Source organism: Pithys albifrons, chromosome 7 (assembly GCF_047495875.1).
Source record: "Pithys albifrons albifrons isolate INPA30051 chromosome 7, PitAlb_v1, whole genome shotgun sequence".
Taxonomy (NCBI): Eukaryota; Metazoa; Chordata; class Aves; order Passeriformes; family Thamnophilidae; genus Pithys; species Pithys albifrons.
This window is the reverse complement of record NC_092464.1, coordinates 27,962,667-27,981,940: the sequence shown is the minus strand read 5'-3', so window position 1 is coordinate 27,981,940 and position 19,274 is coordinate 27,962,667. Positions and strand designations below refer to the sequence as shown.

Below are 19,274 nucleotides of genomic sequence, written 5' to 3'. Positions count from 1 at the left end.
CAGTTAATGAGGATTTATGGTCAATAACTAGAGAGGTTAAAAGTTTTTCCAAATGTTGATGATTTATCAACCCATCTCACAGAGAGATATTTTTTCACAGCTGGTCACTCAGGAACTGTAACAGAAAATAATTACTGAGGTCATATTCTGTTGCTGCTGTTTTCAAAGACACTGCCATTTTACTAACATTAAAGCTTAGACTGACAGACTTTATCTTCGGAGCGGATATGAATAAATACCATCAAGATAATATGAAGGCTAAGGGTATTAATAAAACATACAGGGTTTCCTATATGTGCTATATGAAAGTATTGAACTGATTCAAGAGCAAAACTTGTTCTGTTAGTGAGGTACTGGGTTTTTTCCTGCAAATACTCTTAAGATTGTTGGGCAAAAACTAGATGGTAAGTGATGAATTGCATGTAAATATTATTGTTTCCCCATTCTGTGGCTTATTTGATTAGGTTTTCAGAGATTAACTCCTAATTCTCCCTACTGCCTTTCACAGTTGTGTATACATTTTAATTAGAGATGTGCTCTGAGAAAGACAGCATTCCTCAGAGAGTCACTCCTCTATAAGGAAAATCAAACAACTGAGCAGAATTGCAAAAAAACCCAAAACAAACAAACAAAAAAAAACAACCAACAAAAACCCCCCAAAACAAAACAAAACTGTAGTGGTATGAGACTGAATTTCCAATCAGCAGTTCTGATAAAATAGAAGTATGATGAGGTTTGAGGAAGACACATTGAAAGTGTCTGATTATGTAAAAGGGCAGAATTTGAATGAAAGTATTATGGGCCCCCACTTTTTTACTGTGTGTAGTTCACAACATAGTTCTCTATGTCTTATGGTTATTTTAAAAAGAAAAATCCACACTACTGCTGGAGCACTGAGTTTTGGAAGGAAAAGTTAATTTCTATGACATTAACTTACATGCAATCCATGCTAGGCAGGCAGGATTTATCCTTTCTTTGGTGAACTTTGGGGACAGGTGATCAATTAGGGATTTAAAAGAAACACAAAAGTAGTAGAAATTTAAAGAATAATTTCAGTTTATCCTGGTAATTGATTACCATCTGCTCATTTGTAAGCAGATAAGGTGTCCTAGCATGTGAAAAATTAGAGGTTTTGATAAATTTGATAGCTTTTCTGTAACATGAAGAATTTCCATCTTGCATGGGACTAATCATCCAATGCCTAAATAAGGTTATTATTTCAAATCTAGTATGGAACTTCACATTTGAATATGTTTGTAAGTTTCCTTAATTAGTGATTTTCTTGAAGTTGGTTTTCAATTTTATTGTCTTTAGAATAATGACAGTTAAATTCATTAATATTCTTTCTATACTGGTACAGTCTAATCATAACATTCCTGTCACTTTGAGGCAGTTTGATTTTTTTTCTCTTTTTCTGCCCTGATCTGGGGACTTCAGAATTGTGAGAAAATTATGAAAAAACAAACAAAAATCCCTATATTTTCCCTTCTCCTAGTCAGACTATATTGTATACCACTACAGAGATAATGCAAAAAAAAATTTACAGTGTATCATGTACAAACTTTTTACTGGAGAAGATATGCTTTATTAACTTCAACTGCAGGCAGTGATTAAAGTTAGTTCCATATGAAAAACAGGCCTGAGCGCAAAGCACAGTCCTGGTTTTACTAGGTTTTGAGTATAAATAGGCATCTTTTTTTCTTGATGGACAGAATCCACACAGCAGCTTTGCCTTCTCAGCCAGGCTGAGGAGGTTGTTCAACACATTGTGAGGCTGATGAGGGAATGAGTGTAAAGACACACATAGAACCTCATGTGGGAGGAATGCATGGGGGAAACTGCATGTTGAAGACAAAGAACAGTCTCAGCCATTTCAGCCTTTACAACCCATAACCGAGACAGTTGAAGACTTTCCTGTTGATTATTTTTCTTCCTGGGAAAGGAAGGAAACAGTCAATGACAATCAGCACAGCTCACAGATTTTACTATCGTGTGAACTACCTGTGTTTTATTTTGTGCAGTCTCTGTGCTTAGAAACATTACTGAAGGCAGTTGAATAATGACCAAGCCTTCTTCACCCACAAACACAGAGCACTTTAAAAATTGAGCTCTATTGTGCCTTTTCAAATATTTTAGGTGCCCCGCAGTTTTCCAATGGGCAATACATTATTTGCCTCCTTTTCAGCTTTGCTGACAAGGCAAGAAAGCTACTAGGAGAGGCATCTGCTGAGAAAGGTTGCCTATAACTGATGTGATGTGCATGCAGTAGTGTGTACCATAATATGTATAACCAGCACATGCAGATTCATGCAGTGCTCTGAACTGTCAGTCTTTTCCACACTTTTTTATCTTTATGTCTTTGTTGTAAATGTGCAGTTTTAAAAACAGTTGAATGATGCTCTGTGGTTTGTTGTACTTAAAATCAGACTATCATGTTTGAGTAGCCAGGAACCTCAAAAAAAAAAAAAAAGATAGTGACATAAGTGAGACTTACTTTTTCAAAGAGTTGAAGATAAAATAATAAATTTGAACACTTTAGACTAAGCAGTGCAGATTCTTACATGTGCAGTTTTAGCATTTGGGCTCAGTTTCTGTCATTAATTCTCTTATGAACTTTAAAATATATTCCTGTCCTTTACTGATTACACAGGCATATTAAAAATATTGTTTGATATTAATGTTCAAAGCACTGTCTTGATTTAAGCCCATTTATTTTGATTTTATTGTCAGTATTTTACTGAGTTTATATTAAGTTATAGTACAGCCTTTCAGAAACAATAGCCGTTTTCCTTGTGCAGAACTGAGACCAAGCTAATTTCATGGGACTCCAGCAGCAGTTTTATTTTACATCAATTTTTTTGTTTAAGTTGTTCTCTATCATTGAATTTTGCACTGATTTTACTGCCTATTTTAAGGCTTTTTTTTAAAAAAATGCCCTCTGTTAAGCAGTTGCCTTTTTATTTACTACAGGTTAGAATTCACAGCAATTTTTTACTGTGCACTGAAGCACTGTGCACATCACGTTGAAAGATGCACATAAGCAAGAAGGTTCTGTTACCACATCTCTCTAGTGATACCAACTCAAGGAATGCTTTCCATTGGAACTTTCTTAAAGTGTTTTACAAGAAACTTAAGTATCAAACACATTTTACACTAGTAAACAGAACCACAAAGGATTGACATGATTCAACTACACTAACCACAGAGTGTGGGTCTTCTGTGGTCTAGCCCAACCTTTAGCATCTAGACCAAATTTTCACAGATACCATATCTACTTTGTGAATGTAGTAAAACAGAAATGTTGGTATGAATGCAGTCTGATAGTTATTAGCCATTTCCTCCTGAATGCTATTCACAAGCTACCTCTCTGATATGTAAAATCTGCCTGTTCAGTAGGAGGTTTGGAGTTTGTGTTTGGTTGGTGGTTTATTGTTGTTTGCTTGTTTTAAAGCAATTAAATTGTTCAGAAGTTCAATAGTGGTTCTCTTGTGTACACACAGTACAGGAGGTCTTCACACCAAGAAAGTGGCCACAAAGATGTTTTAATGTAGTGACTCACTTTGCTGATTGTCCAGCGGAATCCAGCACAACAGCTTGAGGAATGCTACCTACTTAGCACTTCTCACTAATATAAACCTGTTAAAAAAATCCCAGAAAAGGTTTAAACAATTTTTGACATTTTAAATTCTTGAAAAACAAAACCCCTTTTGCCTCCTGCCATTTCTACATGCAGTCACTCCCTTAAGTGCAATTTGGAGATTTTAGTCCAAAATGTGTGTCTGTTGCCTAAGAGAGAAATATCATTCAACATAGACATTGCTTCTAAATATGGACTATTGCTTGTTCCAGATTTTAAAGAACACATCAACAGATAAATGGTGAAGAGTTCTCTTGACAGAAATGTCATATTCCGTTTTCATCTTTCTGCTTTTTACTTTTTGTCATTCTGTCATTTAATGTATAAATAACCCAGGACAGAGGCCTTTCAGTTATGTTTTTTGGAGTTCTGTCTTCAACTCTGGTGCAACCTAAGTTTATACCTATAATATTCAAATAGAATCACAGAGTCACAGAATGGTTTGGGTTGGAAGGGACCTTAAAAAACATCAAGTTCCAGCCCTCCCTGCTACAGGCAGAGACACCTTCCACTAGACCAAGTAGCTCAGAGCTCCATCCAACCTGACCTTGAACACCTCCAGAGACAGGATATCCATCACTTCTCTGGACAACCTGTTGCAGTGCCTCACCACCCTAACAGTAAAGATTTTTCTTCCTGTTGTCTAATCTAAACCTACCCTGCTTCAGTTTAAAGCCATTCCCCCTTGTCCTATCACTACATGTTTTTGTAAGAAGCCCCTCTCCAGGTTTCTTTTCAGGTACTGAAAGGCTGCTATAATGTCTCACTAGAGCCTTCTCTTCCCCAGGCTGCTCCTCACAGGAAATGTGTTCCAGCCACTGATCACCTTCATGGCCCTCCTCTGGACTGACTTCAACACACAGGACAAACTTTTTCATATGGAACTTTTTCTAAGTAGTTTTAGTCTTTACATTGGCATTGTTCTCAGCCTATGGTTGAGTGGTTCCTGGTAGTTGACTACACTATGCATTTTAAAGCAGAAGGCAAAAAAGTCAAGTTGTTCATAAAATCATTAGTGAAATGTCAGAAACAATTTAGTCTAAAAGAAATATTTCACTGAAAATAAGAAGTACCCATTATAAAACATTCTTTCCTACTGCATTTCTATGCTATTGAATTCATCAGATAATAATTGGACAGTTGACAAAAACAAAATGCTAATATCTAAGATCCATATCTCTAGAATATTTTCTCTGTAAAAAGAAAGGAGAAAAGAAGACTTTGATTTTGGGAGAGGGCGAAGGCTTGGTTTTGTTTGATATACAAATTCTGAAAGTAATTTAACAGAATTTCTCATTGTGGCCTCAAATTTAGCTTGAGATTAAAGTTAGCAGCTAGCAGATGATAAATAAGCTCAATATAGTATATTTGAATACACTATGACACACTTTATTGTAATAGTAGCATTTCTTGCAAAGTGTGAAAGTGTCCCAGCAGTTTACCTCACTGAGTCTTACCTAGCAAGGGAATAATTTGAGAGTAGGGTTAACCCCTTTTCTAGCTTTTTTCCCTATTCTTTAGAAACAAAGTTTGCAGTCTGCTCCTCTGTCTCTTATCCTTCAATCCAAACACATCCCGTTCTGTTGAAGCAGAAAGGAATCCCTCCTGCACTGATGTCAGAGTGTGATAACCTGTGATAGAAGAGAAGGAACGATTGATGCAGACTGAGACCAGTAAGGGAAGCAGAACTTGATGTGGGAGAGCTATGAAGCCTTCACCAGGACTCAGATTTTTATTTTTAATATTGGAAAATATAGCTGTTGAGACTGACTTGATCACAAAGGTCTTTATAATTCAGATGACTACGACTATTTTAGGTTATTTTAAAAACATGAGCTGCAGGTTTTCCCTGGTTTTTAGAGCCAAGGAAGATTGATGTTTGCAGCTCTGTTGTTCCTAAATATTCTATGTGAATAAAATATTTGGCCCTGGTTAAAAGGATATAATAGTAGATAGATGACCCTCATCTTTTCCTCCTTCATAAAGAATTTGGTCATTAGTAGTTCTGGGACTCATAATATGTCATTAGTATGAAAGAACCTCCTAGTTTCAGGCACTCAGTTTAACATAGATTCTTATTTGAGAGATTCTAAGACTGTAAACCATGAATGACAAACAAAATGCAGTTTAAGTAGTTTCTGTTTAGATCAGTGTTTGAATTTGGTTTTTTGTTATATTGTATTAAGCAATATAGCCTAATGTGAGGCTTGGGTATAGCACTGTTTATAGAACTTTGACTTCATTTGCCATATGCACAGTTCTCACTGAATTAGTTTGTAGAGCCCTGGTGGTAATTATTGACAGTGGCCGATGCATTTATGATTCAATTATTGAGTATTTAATTCACAGAACTAATGTTTTATTATATCACAGTCTTATGTTCATTTGCAAATCTTGACAAGACTTTATTTTGTTGACATTGGCTATTAGAACAAAGGGATTGACATGATGGATCTTGGAAAGTGCATGGTCTAGACGTTCCTGTTCAGTCCTGGCAAGATCATGTATGCTTCAATAGTGTTTCAGTAGGTGAATCATAGCAGAAGGTTTTATGCCCAAATACAGCAAGCATCATATAGCACAAAAGGCATTCAGGAGCTTTGAAATGAAACCTTTTATTTTTTTTTTCTTAAAAAGGATATAATGTTTACAGATGAACTGGCTCTTTCCGTGCCTCTATTGTCCGTGGTTATCAGGGCCTCAGAAGTCCCATATGCACTTAGATGAAACTTTTTCACAGTTCCTTGTAACTGGCATTATGTATTGGGCTACAGCTCAGTTCCTAGTGCTTTTCTTTGCAAGCACTCTCTTTAATTGGTTTGTGTGATAACAAGGCTAGAATTCTGAAAACTGAACCCAAACCTTTTCGTGCTTAGTTCATTTTTTCTGTCATCTGCTCCAACATGAGGATTTATCATGAGGTTTATTGACATCAGAATATGTGGTCCTTCATTCATACCTCACTTAATGAATATTAATTTTTTTGATCAAGAAATCATATATCACCTCACAAAACTATCCCTTTTATGATTAGAGTGCTGTTCAGACACAGCTCAGACCCAAGGTCTCCATGAATTTCTTGTTGAAAACAGAAGCAACTGTGCTACTTAAAACCCTAGCTAATATTTTATTAAACAATTTATACCAGCCTGGATTTTTTTATTATAATGAAATGCGTATCTTGATATGACATAATACAAATGCAGATTTTTTTATACTTCTGTAACACAAAGAGTCATGTGTTTCTGATTTGCTAACAAATAAAGAGCTTTCTAAGCAAATGGCATTCTGACTACAGTTTACTGCAGCTTTTCATATTTTGATGGAAAGCTGCAATTCAAAGGATAAATTGTGGGTTATAGAATTGGCTAAGCTGGAAGTCAGGATGGTTTTCCCCTTCTCCCACAAACATGGAAGAAGACTAGGTCATTACTGTACTTGCATTTCCATGTACACAGTTTTCCATAGATGTGTTATGTACTCTGCTATTCACATTTGGATTTTCTGTGGAATCAAGTATTACAGAATGACAACCTAAAGACCACCCAGGCTGGCATTCACTTCATTGAAATATCAAATCAAACTAGGTTTAAGCATGTTCTCCTAGAATCAAGGCAGAGGAGACAAATAATTTTAATAAAAATTCTATTTACCTTCTTTATATAGAAGAACAGAATCTGATTTATTTGTGTGCCCATCTGGACTAGATTGCTCATTTTAAGTTAATTTAACAAATGATAGACTGCTACTGGCCTTTTTTTTCCCAGGAGAAGAGGTTGACAGACAGCTGTGTAGAGATGCTATCTACCCAATCCCGGTTGCCTGTGAAGCTCCGTGCCCAAAGGACTGTGCGCTCAGCATGTGGTCTGCATGGTCCTCCTGCTCACACACCTGCTCCGGCAAAACCACAGAAGGGAAGCAGCTGCGTTCCCGCTCCATTCTGGCATATGCAGGTGAAGGTAAGGTCACATACTCTTGCAGGCTCCTGTTTGACTGTGAACTCTCACCTGTCTCTGTAATGTTGAAGTAGTTTCTTGATCTACAGAAACAAATATTAGATGGAGCTGTGTTTTTCAAAATATAGAAAAAATATTTGAGTGCTTATCCTACAGTACTGCTGGTACCTAAAGCTGTTGTAAAGAAGAGATTTTATTTTGCTCATTTCAGTTAATGTTGCTATTTATTATTATTCTGCTTAATGTTACTGGTTTTATTTCAAATACATGATTTTCTTGTTTTCTATTAAAATTATTCAAGGGAAATGATTTATCCGATGCCCCATTATATGTAACTTATGTTATCTCTTGGACATTTTTATACATAGTAGGACTTTGGGGTTGCCTCATGAGTCCTCACTTATGAATGGTTTGCATTCATGCAGATAGTCCTTCTGCACCAAATGCAAAGCAAAGACATAGCTGGAGTATAAAGGAGAAGAAGAAAAATATTTTAGATATGGGTTTATAACTATTATTTGATGATATTCCATGTTTCCTACAACAGGTTTTTCTTTGGTTTTAAGTAATTGTGGGGAGGGGAAGGGTTTTGAGTTGTAGAGCAAAAGTATTCTATATATAACATGGTTCTAAAATGGTCATGTCAGGTATGCCAGGGTCCAACTGATTAAATGCCTTGTGCAACACTGGGAGCCAGGAGACACAGCCACCAAAGAGTTCTTAGAAAATGTTTATTCACATGTATTACTGGCAAAAAAGTTAAATGCCTTCAATATAAAAGGATCACATACACGTGGTAGTTCTTCTTTAAAACTGATAAGGATTTTATTACTTTAAGTTAAGATGAAATTTAGCTGAAAAGTGAAAGTTGTAATGTATGGAAGCCGTGAAACAGAATATCTCTACACCACTATTTGCAGACGCAGCTAACATTGCTGCTAAAAGTGTGCAATGTATTTGACAGAATTCAGGTCATTGTTAAAAAAAATAGCAGAGTAATTCTAACTTTTTCTGAAAAAAACATTGCTAGACGTTTAAGAAGTAATCAGAACCATATGTTTTAGTAGATGATTTACATAAGAAGTTGCTTGGATGGATTTATGTAACAAAATAGAAACTCTCTTAAAATTAGAAACAAAATGGGGTCTATGTTGCTCCTTTTTTTCCCTAGTGCATCAAATGGACTAATTTTGAGGGAAACAGAGCCAGATAATTAAAAACCCCATATATTTGTGTGTTTCTTGCTTTAAGGCAAGTTTTTTATATACTTTTGTCATTTTATTTGAGACAGAAATTTAAACTCCTGAAAAGCATGCCACGGAAGTGAAAACCTAAATTTTCAAAAAACCACTTTTCCTCTTCCTTATGCTTCTTAAAAAGTACTCTTTTTATTCTGGCTTTGATGCTTAATGCAAAGTAGGTTAGTTTACAAAGCTGCAGAAACAGCAAAGCTGTTCTCTATAGCCTGGATTTTAGGTATGGGAATTTTATTTATGTTTGTTGTGCAGTGATCACAAAATCAGCACAGAGTGATCACAAAGATGGACAGATCTCAAACCACAAAGGTAGTAGTGAAAAGATTCCTAAACTAATGCTGAGAAAGCTAACCCACTACCTAGGTGTTGTAGTGCTTTATCTTCCAACCCCAACCTCTTTACCACTATTCTGAAATGAGGTTATTCTGTGCTTTTTTTAAGGATACAAGCTGGTGTGTCTACCTACCTTATAGCAATTCACTCATATCTTAGTCAGATCTCTTCCACACTGTGCTTCTTTGCACTCTGTACAAACTTCAGAAAATGAAAATGTATAAATAAATTAAAGAACCTTCCAAGGCTTAGTATATTGTTACAGCCCTAGCTGGAAGGTACTTTTCACCTTTTCTTATATTATATTCAAAATGTACCGGTTAAACTTCTATTTTTTCTGCTTAACTGGTATTAGAGTTATTGTCATCTTTCTCCTCATCCATCTCTTATGCCTTTTAGTCATTTGCTACATGACAAATGACTGGCTTCAAAAACTTAAAACACTGGTTGGTGTAGTTGGTGCTGAGGTCTTTTTATGTTCTAGAGGCACAGGATATATTCATATATCTGAACATCTGTATTCTGCTAATATAAAAAGGAAGCTTCTCATGAACATTTTTTGACAAGCACATAGTTCTTATTTCTATTCAGAACATGAAAAAAATGCACAATAGTGTAGATGAAAACTCTGTAAGCATCATGCATAACTAAAACTCCCAAGTCTCATAAATGTAAGACCAATAATTCCATTTACATTTTAAAACTGGGTTCTGAAAACAGCTGTCAGTACTGTTCAGGTGCAGTCTCACAAGTGTTTTCTTCTGTATTTTTGAACGTTTCCTTGAACTTTAGGTATGAGAAACAGACCAGGATAGGTAAGCTATTTTTTTAGTAGTTTTTGTATAATGTAGCCATGATATCTGAGAGTTTTTATTCAGTACACAATAGGACAAATACATTGTACATAAATACTATTCCTAGTATAATTCAGGATTGGATAGTAATGAATGAAAGAATGTACAAGGCTTGCCAATCTATGAATAAGCCTAAACTTGTCTTCTAAGATGATGTAAGGAGTCAACATTTATCAGTGTGAGTCACCCATCCTCCTGCTAATCATGGAGACTTCAGTCCACAAGCATAGGAGGATCAAAGCATTGCAGGCATTACATATGTAGAGAATACTGCAATCTCTCAAAGTACCCGCGGCACTTATTTCTTGTTCATTTGTGTATTTAAACATAAAAACCCCATTGAAATTTTTGAGAATCTGTAAATACATGTAAAATAGGCTTTTTTTATCTGGACCTCAGATGGCTTTCTTGTAAGTATTGTCTGTGATTGCTCAGTTTCTCTCCTCTCTGAAATAAAAACACTATATGCTGTCATTTGGCTCATTCAGGTTGGCAAATTACTACCTATAATAGATCCACATCCAAGAAATTATTTTTCTTCTTATTTCCCACATATCTGTGCTGCTGAATTGGTTTGACGAAACCATAAAGTTGGCATAGCTGGCCACCAGGAAACTGCCACAGTATAATCGAATTTTTTGATGACTTAGAATAGGAATAAGTCAGTGGTATTATAATAATTCCTCAGTTACAAGAATAGTTTAAGAGGAAAAATATAAGCCATATGTAAATGACAATTACAACAAAGTTTTCTAATGAGTTCTGGAATACCGACTGCCCCTCCAGCAAGCACCACACTGTCTTCTGCTCGTGCCAGTAGCTGACCTCAGTTGTCTGCCCCCTCATAACCGTTTCCTCATTCAGAACAAGACCTTTTCCTCATGGTCAAACCACATGCTGCAGAGCCTCAAGAAAGGTATGGTCATGCATATCTGGGATGGGCTTATTTACTTGCATTCAGTGGAGAGATTCTCAAGATAAAGACTTGCTGTGGTTTGTGAGATGACTCCCTGTGAAAATGGGTGTCACAATAACAATTTTTGATATCTTTTCTGAGATCACTGTCCTCATCTTGAAGATTTGAAAGGCAGAGTGATTTTTAAATTTGCCTGTCTGTAAGCCTGCCTATAGTGGTCGCTAATTTGTATCACTGTCAAATGTATCTTCATGGTACAGTAAGAAACTCGGGAAAGTCACTGTCTTAAAATATAAAATGACAGCAAAGGGCACAGTGATACTACTTGATGTATCATGTCATTATTCTGCATGAATTTAATAAAGGCATCCTATGTGTAGATCAGCTGATGTCTGTCTGTTGAATGTAATTTTGTTTAATTTTGGTTTATATTTGGTTTAATATTTCTGTTATTTTCAAAATTTTCTGCTTACAATAAATCTTATATAACTCGTAGGGTGCACTAAGACTACATCACATTGCTATTAGACCTACTACTAAAAAGTACTAAATGAATGCAAGCTTTTCAGTAAGTAGTATTTTTGCAGATTGATCCTGTATTGATTATAGACTGCCATAGATTGACAGTGTCATACTGCATAATACTAATGTTGTGGATACATTTCAAGTTTTAGCAGTAATGCTGATTTGGGAAAAGTGAAGATTAAAAAAAAAAACAAAAACAAAAATGAAAACCACAACCAAACAACAACAACAACCAACCAACAAAACAAACAAACAAAAAACAACAAAAACCCCCACATGAGTCAAATGCGAAGAGAAAAATAATTTGATTTAAAATCTTCATTTAATAAAATGAGAGTGAAGGGCAATTTTGCTGGACCTATTCTCTTAGGGCAGGGATGCATGTGCATAGCAATGTCTTACTATGGCTATTGTATGCTCATAGATTATCAAAGTATAATGCCAGAAGGACTATTTAGTGTGACCTCATATATCGCAGACTATTAAACATCACTGAGTTAGATAGTATAGAGTATCAGTTGTCCATCTCATCAGATACTCTGTTTGACAGGGACCAATAGCTCTTACTTCTTATATACCTACAAGATTGATTTACTGAATGTTTAAAGAATAGCTGGACCAGAGGAGTTTTTAATTTTTGTATATTCCTGGCTTGAAATAACACTGCTTGATAATTAAATCTGAAAGCACAGAATTGAGTAGTTGTTTTCCCAGCAAAATTTCTCATTCACTAAAGAATAAGTTTTGGGGAATATGAGTTTTCTGGGAAACAGGAATAAAAATACATCAATTAGTTTTGGAACTGTGGAACCTGAATTTTCAGGCAAAATTTACTAAGTGACCTGATAGCTGTGTGTAGAGATGAGCTGGAGCAGAGCATATTATTGTGTTTTGCCTTTTGTTCAGGAGCCCATCCACTGTGATTCCTGACTGTAGTGTGGGGTCTGGGGTTCAACTTGTATCCATGAAAAGACTTGAGGACAGACCTCTCATTTTCCACGGGTGCGCTCTGTCACCTGTCCTGTTGTACATTGAAGGACAGGTCTGCTTGGTTTATGTAACTGACATACATCAGGTGAGGAGGCATCAGTGTTTGCAGAACTAAAAGTCTTGGTTCTGTCTTCTGGAGGCACAGCTGCCTTCAGGAGTGCCTGCCTCATTCCTCCAGCAAAGAAATGAGCAACACTTCACTCACTAGAATACAAGAGACACTTTAGTCACATCCGTTTTCTCAAATTTTAAGATTATTACAGCTGTTTTGAGATGCATTTGTAAAACTATATGCATTTGTAAAAATTAGTGATATCAAAGTGATTAATTGATATAATCTTGAAATGCATCTGGCATTTTGTCTTGATGGTTTGCATGGTGAAGCCATTCTGATAGACTTGACTTACATCCGTTCTGAACCAAAACAAAATTAAGTTATTCTTTAAATACCTTCACATATTTGTAGGTTTTTCTACTAACCCTTTGCAAAATTTAAGATTAGATAATCTGTGGCATGACTTCTCAATTAATACAGTGTTTACCGTTGCTTGGTTGCATCAATATTTTTAGCCCAAAGCTAGAAGTTAGAATTATCTCTCAGAAAATAATTTGAGAATTTGGATTTTATATTGTGTTTTCATTAGAATGGAGCTTTCCTCCTGTTTGTTGCAGATCTAGACATCATGAAAAAGCAACTTGGGGTATAAAGTATTTTTGTGCTGGTGACTTGACTTGTGTTGGAGTATTTCAAGCATCTATTGTTTCTTTTATTACATTTACTTGTTTGTTTTATTTCTTGTAACAATGAGTGCTTAAAACCCCTTCCCTCTTTCATGTCTATTTAGCAAGAGGTCAACCTGAAGTTCAAAGCTGCAATATAAAGGGTGGTACACTCTCCCACATGCTTTGGTGTGAGCATGTGTTTTTCTTTTTACAGAAAAGTTGTACAGCTCGTCTGCATTAACTGATAAAAAGCTCCTCTTTCTGTTGTCTTTCTTACTTTTCCTGTCTTTCAGAAAAGGCTAAATTGTTATCTAGATTTTTTCCTGCCTATCAGTTGGAGATAGGAGTCCTGTTGTTCCTTGTAGGCCACAAATGTTTAAGTTAATTCTTAGGCCTGGATTCATTATGTCTAGTAACACCAGATATCTAGCAGACATGCTATCTACTCACAGGGCTGGCCATCTAGTGTCTTATGATCAAGTCTAGTAGGAAAAACCTTTTTACTTCTCATGGAGGGTTGGGAGGCCAGAGTGCCTTTGAAGTGCTTGAATATAATAAACTGAGCATGCTATCTGAAACCACAGACAACAAAGATAGCATTATCTGAGCTTTTCTTCACAATTATTGACACTTGAATGCATTTTAATCTTAACCTGCAACAGCCTTTGTTATCTCAATCTGGACCTGAAATTGCCAGCTGTGCCATCCTCTTTGGTAATTACATAACATGGGTAAGCATCCACTGGGAGCTAGGACAAGAGCTCCAAAAATCTTTTTAATTGATCTGTGAATTAGACATAAACAGTGGTCTTTACACATGCATAACTGGAATAATTAATCATTTCTTCTGCCTAGAGCCTTCATATGTCCTTATGTGATCTCTTGCAGTCCTTCTAGAGAACCTCAAAATTATAAGGCTGTACATTACTCCAAGCACATTAGTGTGTTGTAGAAGTTATGATTATTTTGGCATCCTTATGGTACAGAATTACATACTGTCCATGAACAGTCTGTTCTATGTAGTCTCTTGACTGAAAATTGTCAAAGTCAAAATTGGCCGTATGAAGAGGAGGAAAAAGGAACAGCATTTCCTTCATGAAATCAACTGATAATGTGTAACTAATAAGATTTGAAAATTTTTGTTTTGTGTTTTTTTTTTCAAACAAAAAGTTATCTCCTCCCACTGAATGAATTTTGCCCCCTTTTATTGTTGTAGGAGGAGTACAGTGCCCAAATATCAGCGCTCTACAGGAAATGCGCAGCTGTAATGAACACTCCTGCACTGTGTACCATTGGCAGACTGGCCCATGGGGACAGTGCATAGAGGACACGTCAGTCTCTGCTTTCAACTCCTCCGCCAGCTGGAACGGGGAAGCCACTTGTTCCGTGGGGATGCAGACAAGAAAGGTCATCTGTGTGAGAGTCAACATAGGACAAGTGGGCCCAAAAAAGTAAAGTTCTTCAGAAATGTCTTCATGCTGTGATTATCTTTGGATTTTACTGCTTTATCACTAACGACTGCTTGCAAAGGCAAAAGGGCCCCCTTCCTTCTCCTGAGTGTTCTCATGAGTGAACACTTCAACTTCTGAAAGTACAAAAATACCACAGCAGGAGAACTACATAATACCTTTCTCACTATTGATTTTATGGGTGATATTTACAGTGGTTATTCTCTGACAGCTCACTAAATCCAGTTGGTTCCTTGCCATCATCAGGTTGAGCCGAGATAAAATTCACAGGGTATGCTTGTGACATGCAGAGCAGCATCATTCCAAAGAAGCTGTGCACTGTATGGATTAGTGCTGTTCCATGTAAAAATAGTAGTTTGGATCTAAATGCAGTAGAGCATATGTAAGTGCATCTTCTCAGAAGCCGGCCAAGGAGGTGTAGCACAGTGGAACTCTGACAGGGCATTAATTTGAAACATTAGTTTGAACATTAGCTTGACAAACTTTGTCAACCTTTGTGATTTTTTCCATATATATATTTTTTTTTAAGTGATCCCTTTGGCCCAATGATTTAGATTTACAGTTTAATGTATGACCAAGGTTAAATACAGATTAGCTACTAGTAAATTGCATTTGATTATATCTGTATGGATTATCAGTCTGTAAGTATATTCCACTCAGGACGCATTCAAAACTGAAAGAAGTGATAACGGAGGTTGTTTAGAAAGTCTATCAGGCAGCTATTCTTGCATAAAATGTTTGCACATTTGTTGCTTTGTTCTGCAGTAGACCTTAAGTCAAACTTACCCTAAATGAAAGTATGTGGAGAAATGCCAGCACATTGAGTAATCAAAATTGTTGTGTATCTGCATTAAGTTCCTCTTCTATTTAGTCATGATATAATTATATCTTTTACTTGTTGCATTAACATTAAAAAACCCAAACAATCTAATGATTTATCATCTCTTTTGAATCTGTTAATGTCTCTGCCTTTGATTTGACCTTAAATTTTGGGAGGAGGGCTGTTTTTTTCTTTCATAAATTAATCATGTGAAATGAAAAAAGTCTCGGTTGATCCTTCAAATTGTCACATTAAAATCACTGAATCATTTTTAAAGACCCAGCCATTTAACATGAAAATGTAAATAGGAACCTTGTTTTAAACTCCCCTTAATAAAAAGGATTACTGTGGTACGATACAATCAATATTATTGGCCTTATCTGCCTCACAAGTTACAGACTTCAGCATGTGTCTTTTCTGTTTAATTTGACCTTGAGTAAGGACTGCAAAAAAATCAATACTTCACTTTAAGCCACATATAGTAAATGCAAACAATATGAAGAATAGAAATGGTGTTCTAATTGAACTAATTGCCTTGCCTAAGTATCCGAAGACGAATTGTAGTGTTCAGTGCTTCTGAAAGATTAATTTCTCAGTGAAATGGTGAATATGTATATTTCAGAGTCTTTTGTATGCTTAGAATTTCTCCTGTCCTTTAAGAAAAAAGGCAATGTAAAGAAAGCCATTAGTAAGCCAATGTTCAGTACTTTTCAGGAACATTTTTTATTTTATCCTTAGAGAAAATTTCTAACATAGTTAATATACATGGTTGGTATCAGAGGGTTTTTTAAAGTGCACCTGATCATAGATCCATGCATATAGACTCTGATTTTATGAATTACATAGAAACAAGGCACAATTTTAATTAAAAATTTAGAGAGAGCTTACAGAGAGCTGATAGAGATTTGTGGTCTTTCACATTGGTGGAAGGGGAGAAAAGAGTAAGAGGGTGGAGATGTTATAAGAGGGCACCAAAGAGTTGGTGCTGGTTTGTGATAATGGATCATACACTGAGAAGCTTGTATGAATTGACAGGAAAATGCAGAGGCAAGTGATGGAAAACATGAATTAGCAAGTGTTATTGCTGAAGAATGTACCTGTAAAGATGCAACTCAGCTTTTCTTCTCCTAACACAGCACAGGCATAGTTCTCCATTGATTATGGAGACACATTTTCTGATAGTCCACCATTAGACTTGCCTGGACTGTCAGGAAAGATACCTTGCACAAGCCAAGCTGTCCCAGTTGTTGAAATCTAAACATAAAACTGGTCTCTCATATCTCTAGTCCCAGATGCCCAGCAGCCACAAGAGGAAAAGCTAGTCTAGTAATGTTTTTCTGTAATGATGCAAGTGCTCTAAATTATGAAAGTGATGTTTTTTCTTCTTTACATATTCTTCTGACAGTCCACAGTCTATATGCTTTTAGGGCAATAGTAAGCTTTAAATAATTTTAAAGATTTCCAGTACTTCTGCAACAATTATTGCACCATTCTGAAACAAGTATTGCAGCATAAAGAATTGTTTGGTCTTGATGAAAAGGGACAGAATCCCCACAGAATGGGGAAAATTACCTGGGTAATGAGTCCCATATGTGGCACTCCAGTAATCCTTTTTATATGCTGATCAAGCCTCTTCCTAAAACAACTGAGGTTTTCTGTCTTTTCTGGCAATCTTTCTCAGTTTCTTTGATCTGGCAGTTTCAAATAATTTTCTGTTTTCTCTCATAATCATGGCCAGCTTACACCTATTTGTTCCTAGATTAGCAGTGTTACTTTAAATATGCCTCCTTCCAGAGTTTATGCTTCTGGTAAAGTGATGAAACCTGAAAGTGAATTATACTAAGATAAATGAGATGGCTTTTCTTCATAATTATGTGGAAGTTTGAAAATAACACTGAAAAGACAGAGTCTGGCATGGTGAGTGAGGAATGATGATTATTTAAGTTAAATCCCCAGGTGCAGAATACAGCAGGTTTGGCTTGTGTTTACCAGATGTATTTAAAAGATAATAGTTTTTATTTCTGTTCTCCATTCTGGTTACTTCTGGGCAACTAGCACTGCCTCATGTGCTTGCAGGCACTCATTACCTCTCATGATTCACCACTTTGCTGCAGAATGACTGTTTATTTGATGTTTCTTTGTCATTTTTTTAGATGCCCTGAAAGCCTTCGACCTGAAACTGTGAGACCTTGTCTGCTTCCCTGTAGGAAGGATTGTATTGTGACTCCATTCAGTGACTGGACAGCATGTCCTTCTTCCTGTCAAGAAGGTAATTTTATCCATTGTGTGCTAGTAGATAGATTTTAGGGAAAAAAAGGGGAGTTAGACTAGCAGTCACTTTTGACAGAATGGTTATGCACATCTCTTTCTGACAGAGGATGTTATACCCGGTACAGCAGCTGCAGGGAGGACATAAAGTTTTTGCTAAAAAGAATAATTATTTCTCTACATTTTCTATATGCATCTGCTTGGATACCTCATGTTACAAACTCCCATTTGCATCTTACACTGATAAAGAGATAACTAGACATGGACTAAACACATATCTCTTAATGTAACACCAAAACAGATACTTGTACAATTGTAGCATTTTAATTGTCGGATTACAAAATGGACAGATTTGGTGTTAGGAAATCCTTAAGCTTGTGCTACTTCCTCATCTGAAGAAACTGAGGTGTTATATACCAGAAGGTAAGTAGATAGATAAGTAGATATGCAGTTGTATATAATTTTGGCTGCCCATTTTTACTCCATGGAAAGTTGAAGGAACATTAATAGAAATCAGTGGACTTTACATTGATGGTAATGGTTTGATTTAAACATACCATACAGTCCAATACCATTTTCATACACTTGGCAAAGCTCTTAAAAACAGTGCAGGTCTCCTCTGTATTTTTATTACACTGAAATCATACATGAAGTTGAGACACGAAATCACACATGAAGAGTGATGACAGGCTTAATAATAGCCACATTGTTATGTTTTATTTCTTTCTTTAAGCTTAAAGGGAGGTGTTTTTCTAATATGTAGTATTACATACAGATGCTCTAATACATCATATTCCACAGGCTACTAATCCCTGTGTGGGACCTCGTGATTACTCACAGCTACCACATTATCAGAATGTAAGATACAGTTACATCAAACATACAGACTTGGACTGTCATGGCCACTTCTTTAGGATTTATAAAGAACACAAGCATAGAGGCAGTTTTGAATAATTCCTATTACTGTTTAGCAAATGGAAAAAAGAGTTAGGAAGACTTAAATTTGTAGCTTTTGAAAAAGAGCAGAGAATTGAAACCATTAAATCTGAATCCATGAAATAGTTATTCACCCTTAAATACTGTGTTATTTTACAGCAGTATTAATTGTTCTTTCTGAAATACTTTTGTTGACATTGATCATCTTGGACAAATATGTCATCCTTTTCTGTTCTCATTTCTGTGAGTTTTAAGAAAAGTTTTGATGCAATGAGCATATTTGCACAAATATTTGCTACAAACTAGCGTGCAGACTTCCATTAAACAGTATATTTGTGAGCTGGTACAGGCATCTTGTCTATTCAGTAGTCAAGCTCATTTTATACTATGCAAACAATTTTTATTTCATGGGGTTTACCCATTTGTGTCAGCAAGCTGGTCAGTATCTTTGCTGGACTGTATGTCTGTCTTGTCCCTTGTGTCAGATCCTGGCATCTCCTGGAGCTGTTTGACTTGGGAGTGAAGAGTTTCCTATGTGTTGAAAAGCAGCCAGGTGGTGGAGAACCACCACCGGGATTCTCCTACTGCTTT

The 19,274-nt window shown here is 36.1% G+C and overlaps 1 protein-coding gene across 1 annotated transcript in view; it reads left to right on the top strand.

The window, feature by feature from the left end:
• THSD7A (thrombospondin type 1 domain containing 7A) overlaps positions 1-19,274 on the top strand; it is a 268,432-nt gene that overhangs the window by 186,540 nt on the left and 62,618 nt on the right. Inside the window, exons 11-13 of the mRNA XM_071560812.1 lie at positions 7,405-7,596; positions 14,407-14,641; positions 17,633-17,748. Coding sequence (XP_071416913.1) covers positions 7,405-7,596; positions 14,407-14,641; positions 17,633-17,748 — 543 coding nt within the window. The remainder of the gene's footprint in view (positions 1-7,404; positions 7,597-14,406; positions 14,642-17,632; positions 17,749-19,274) is intronic.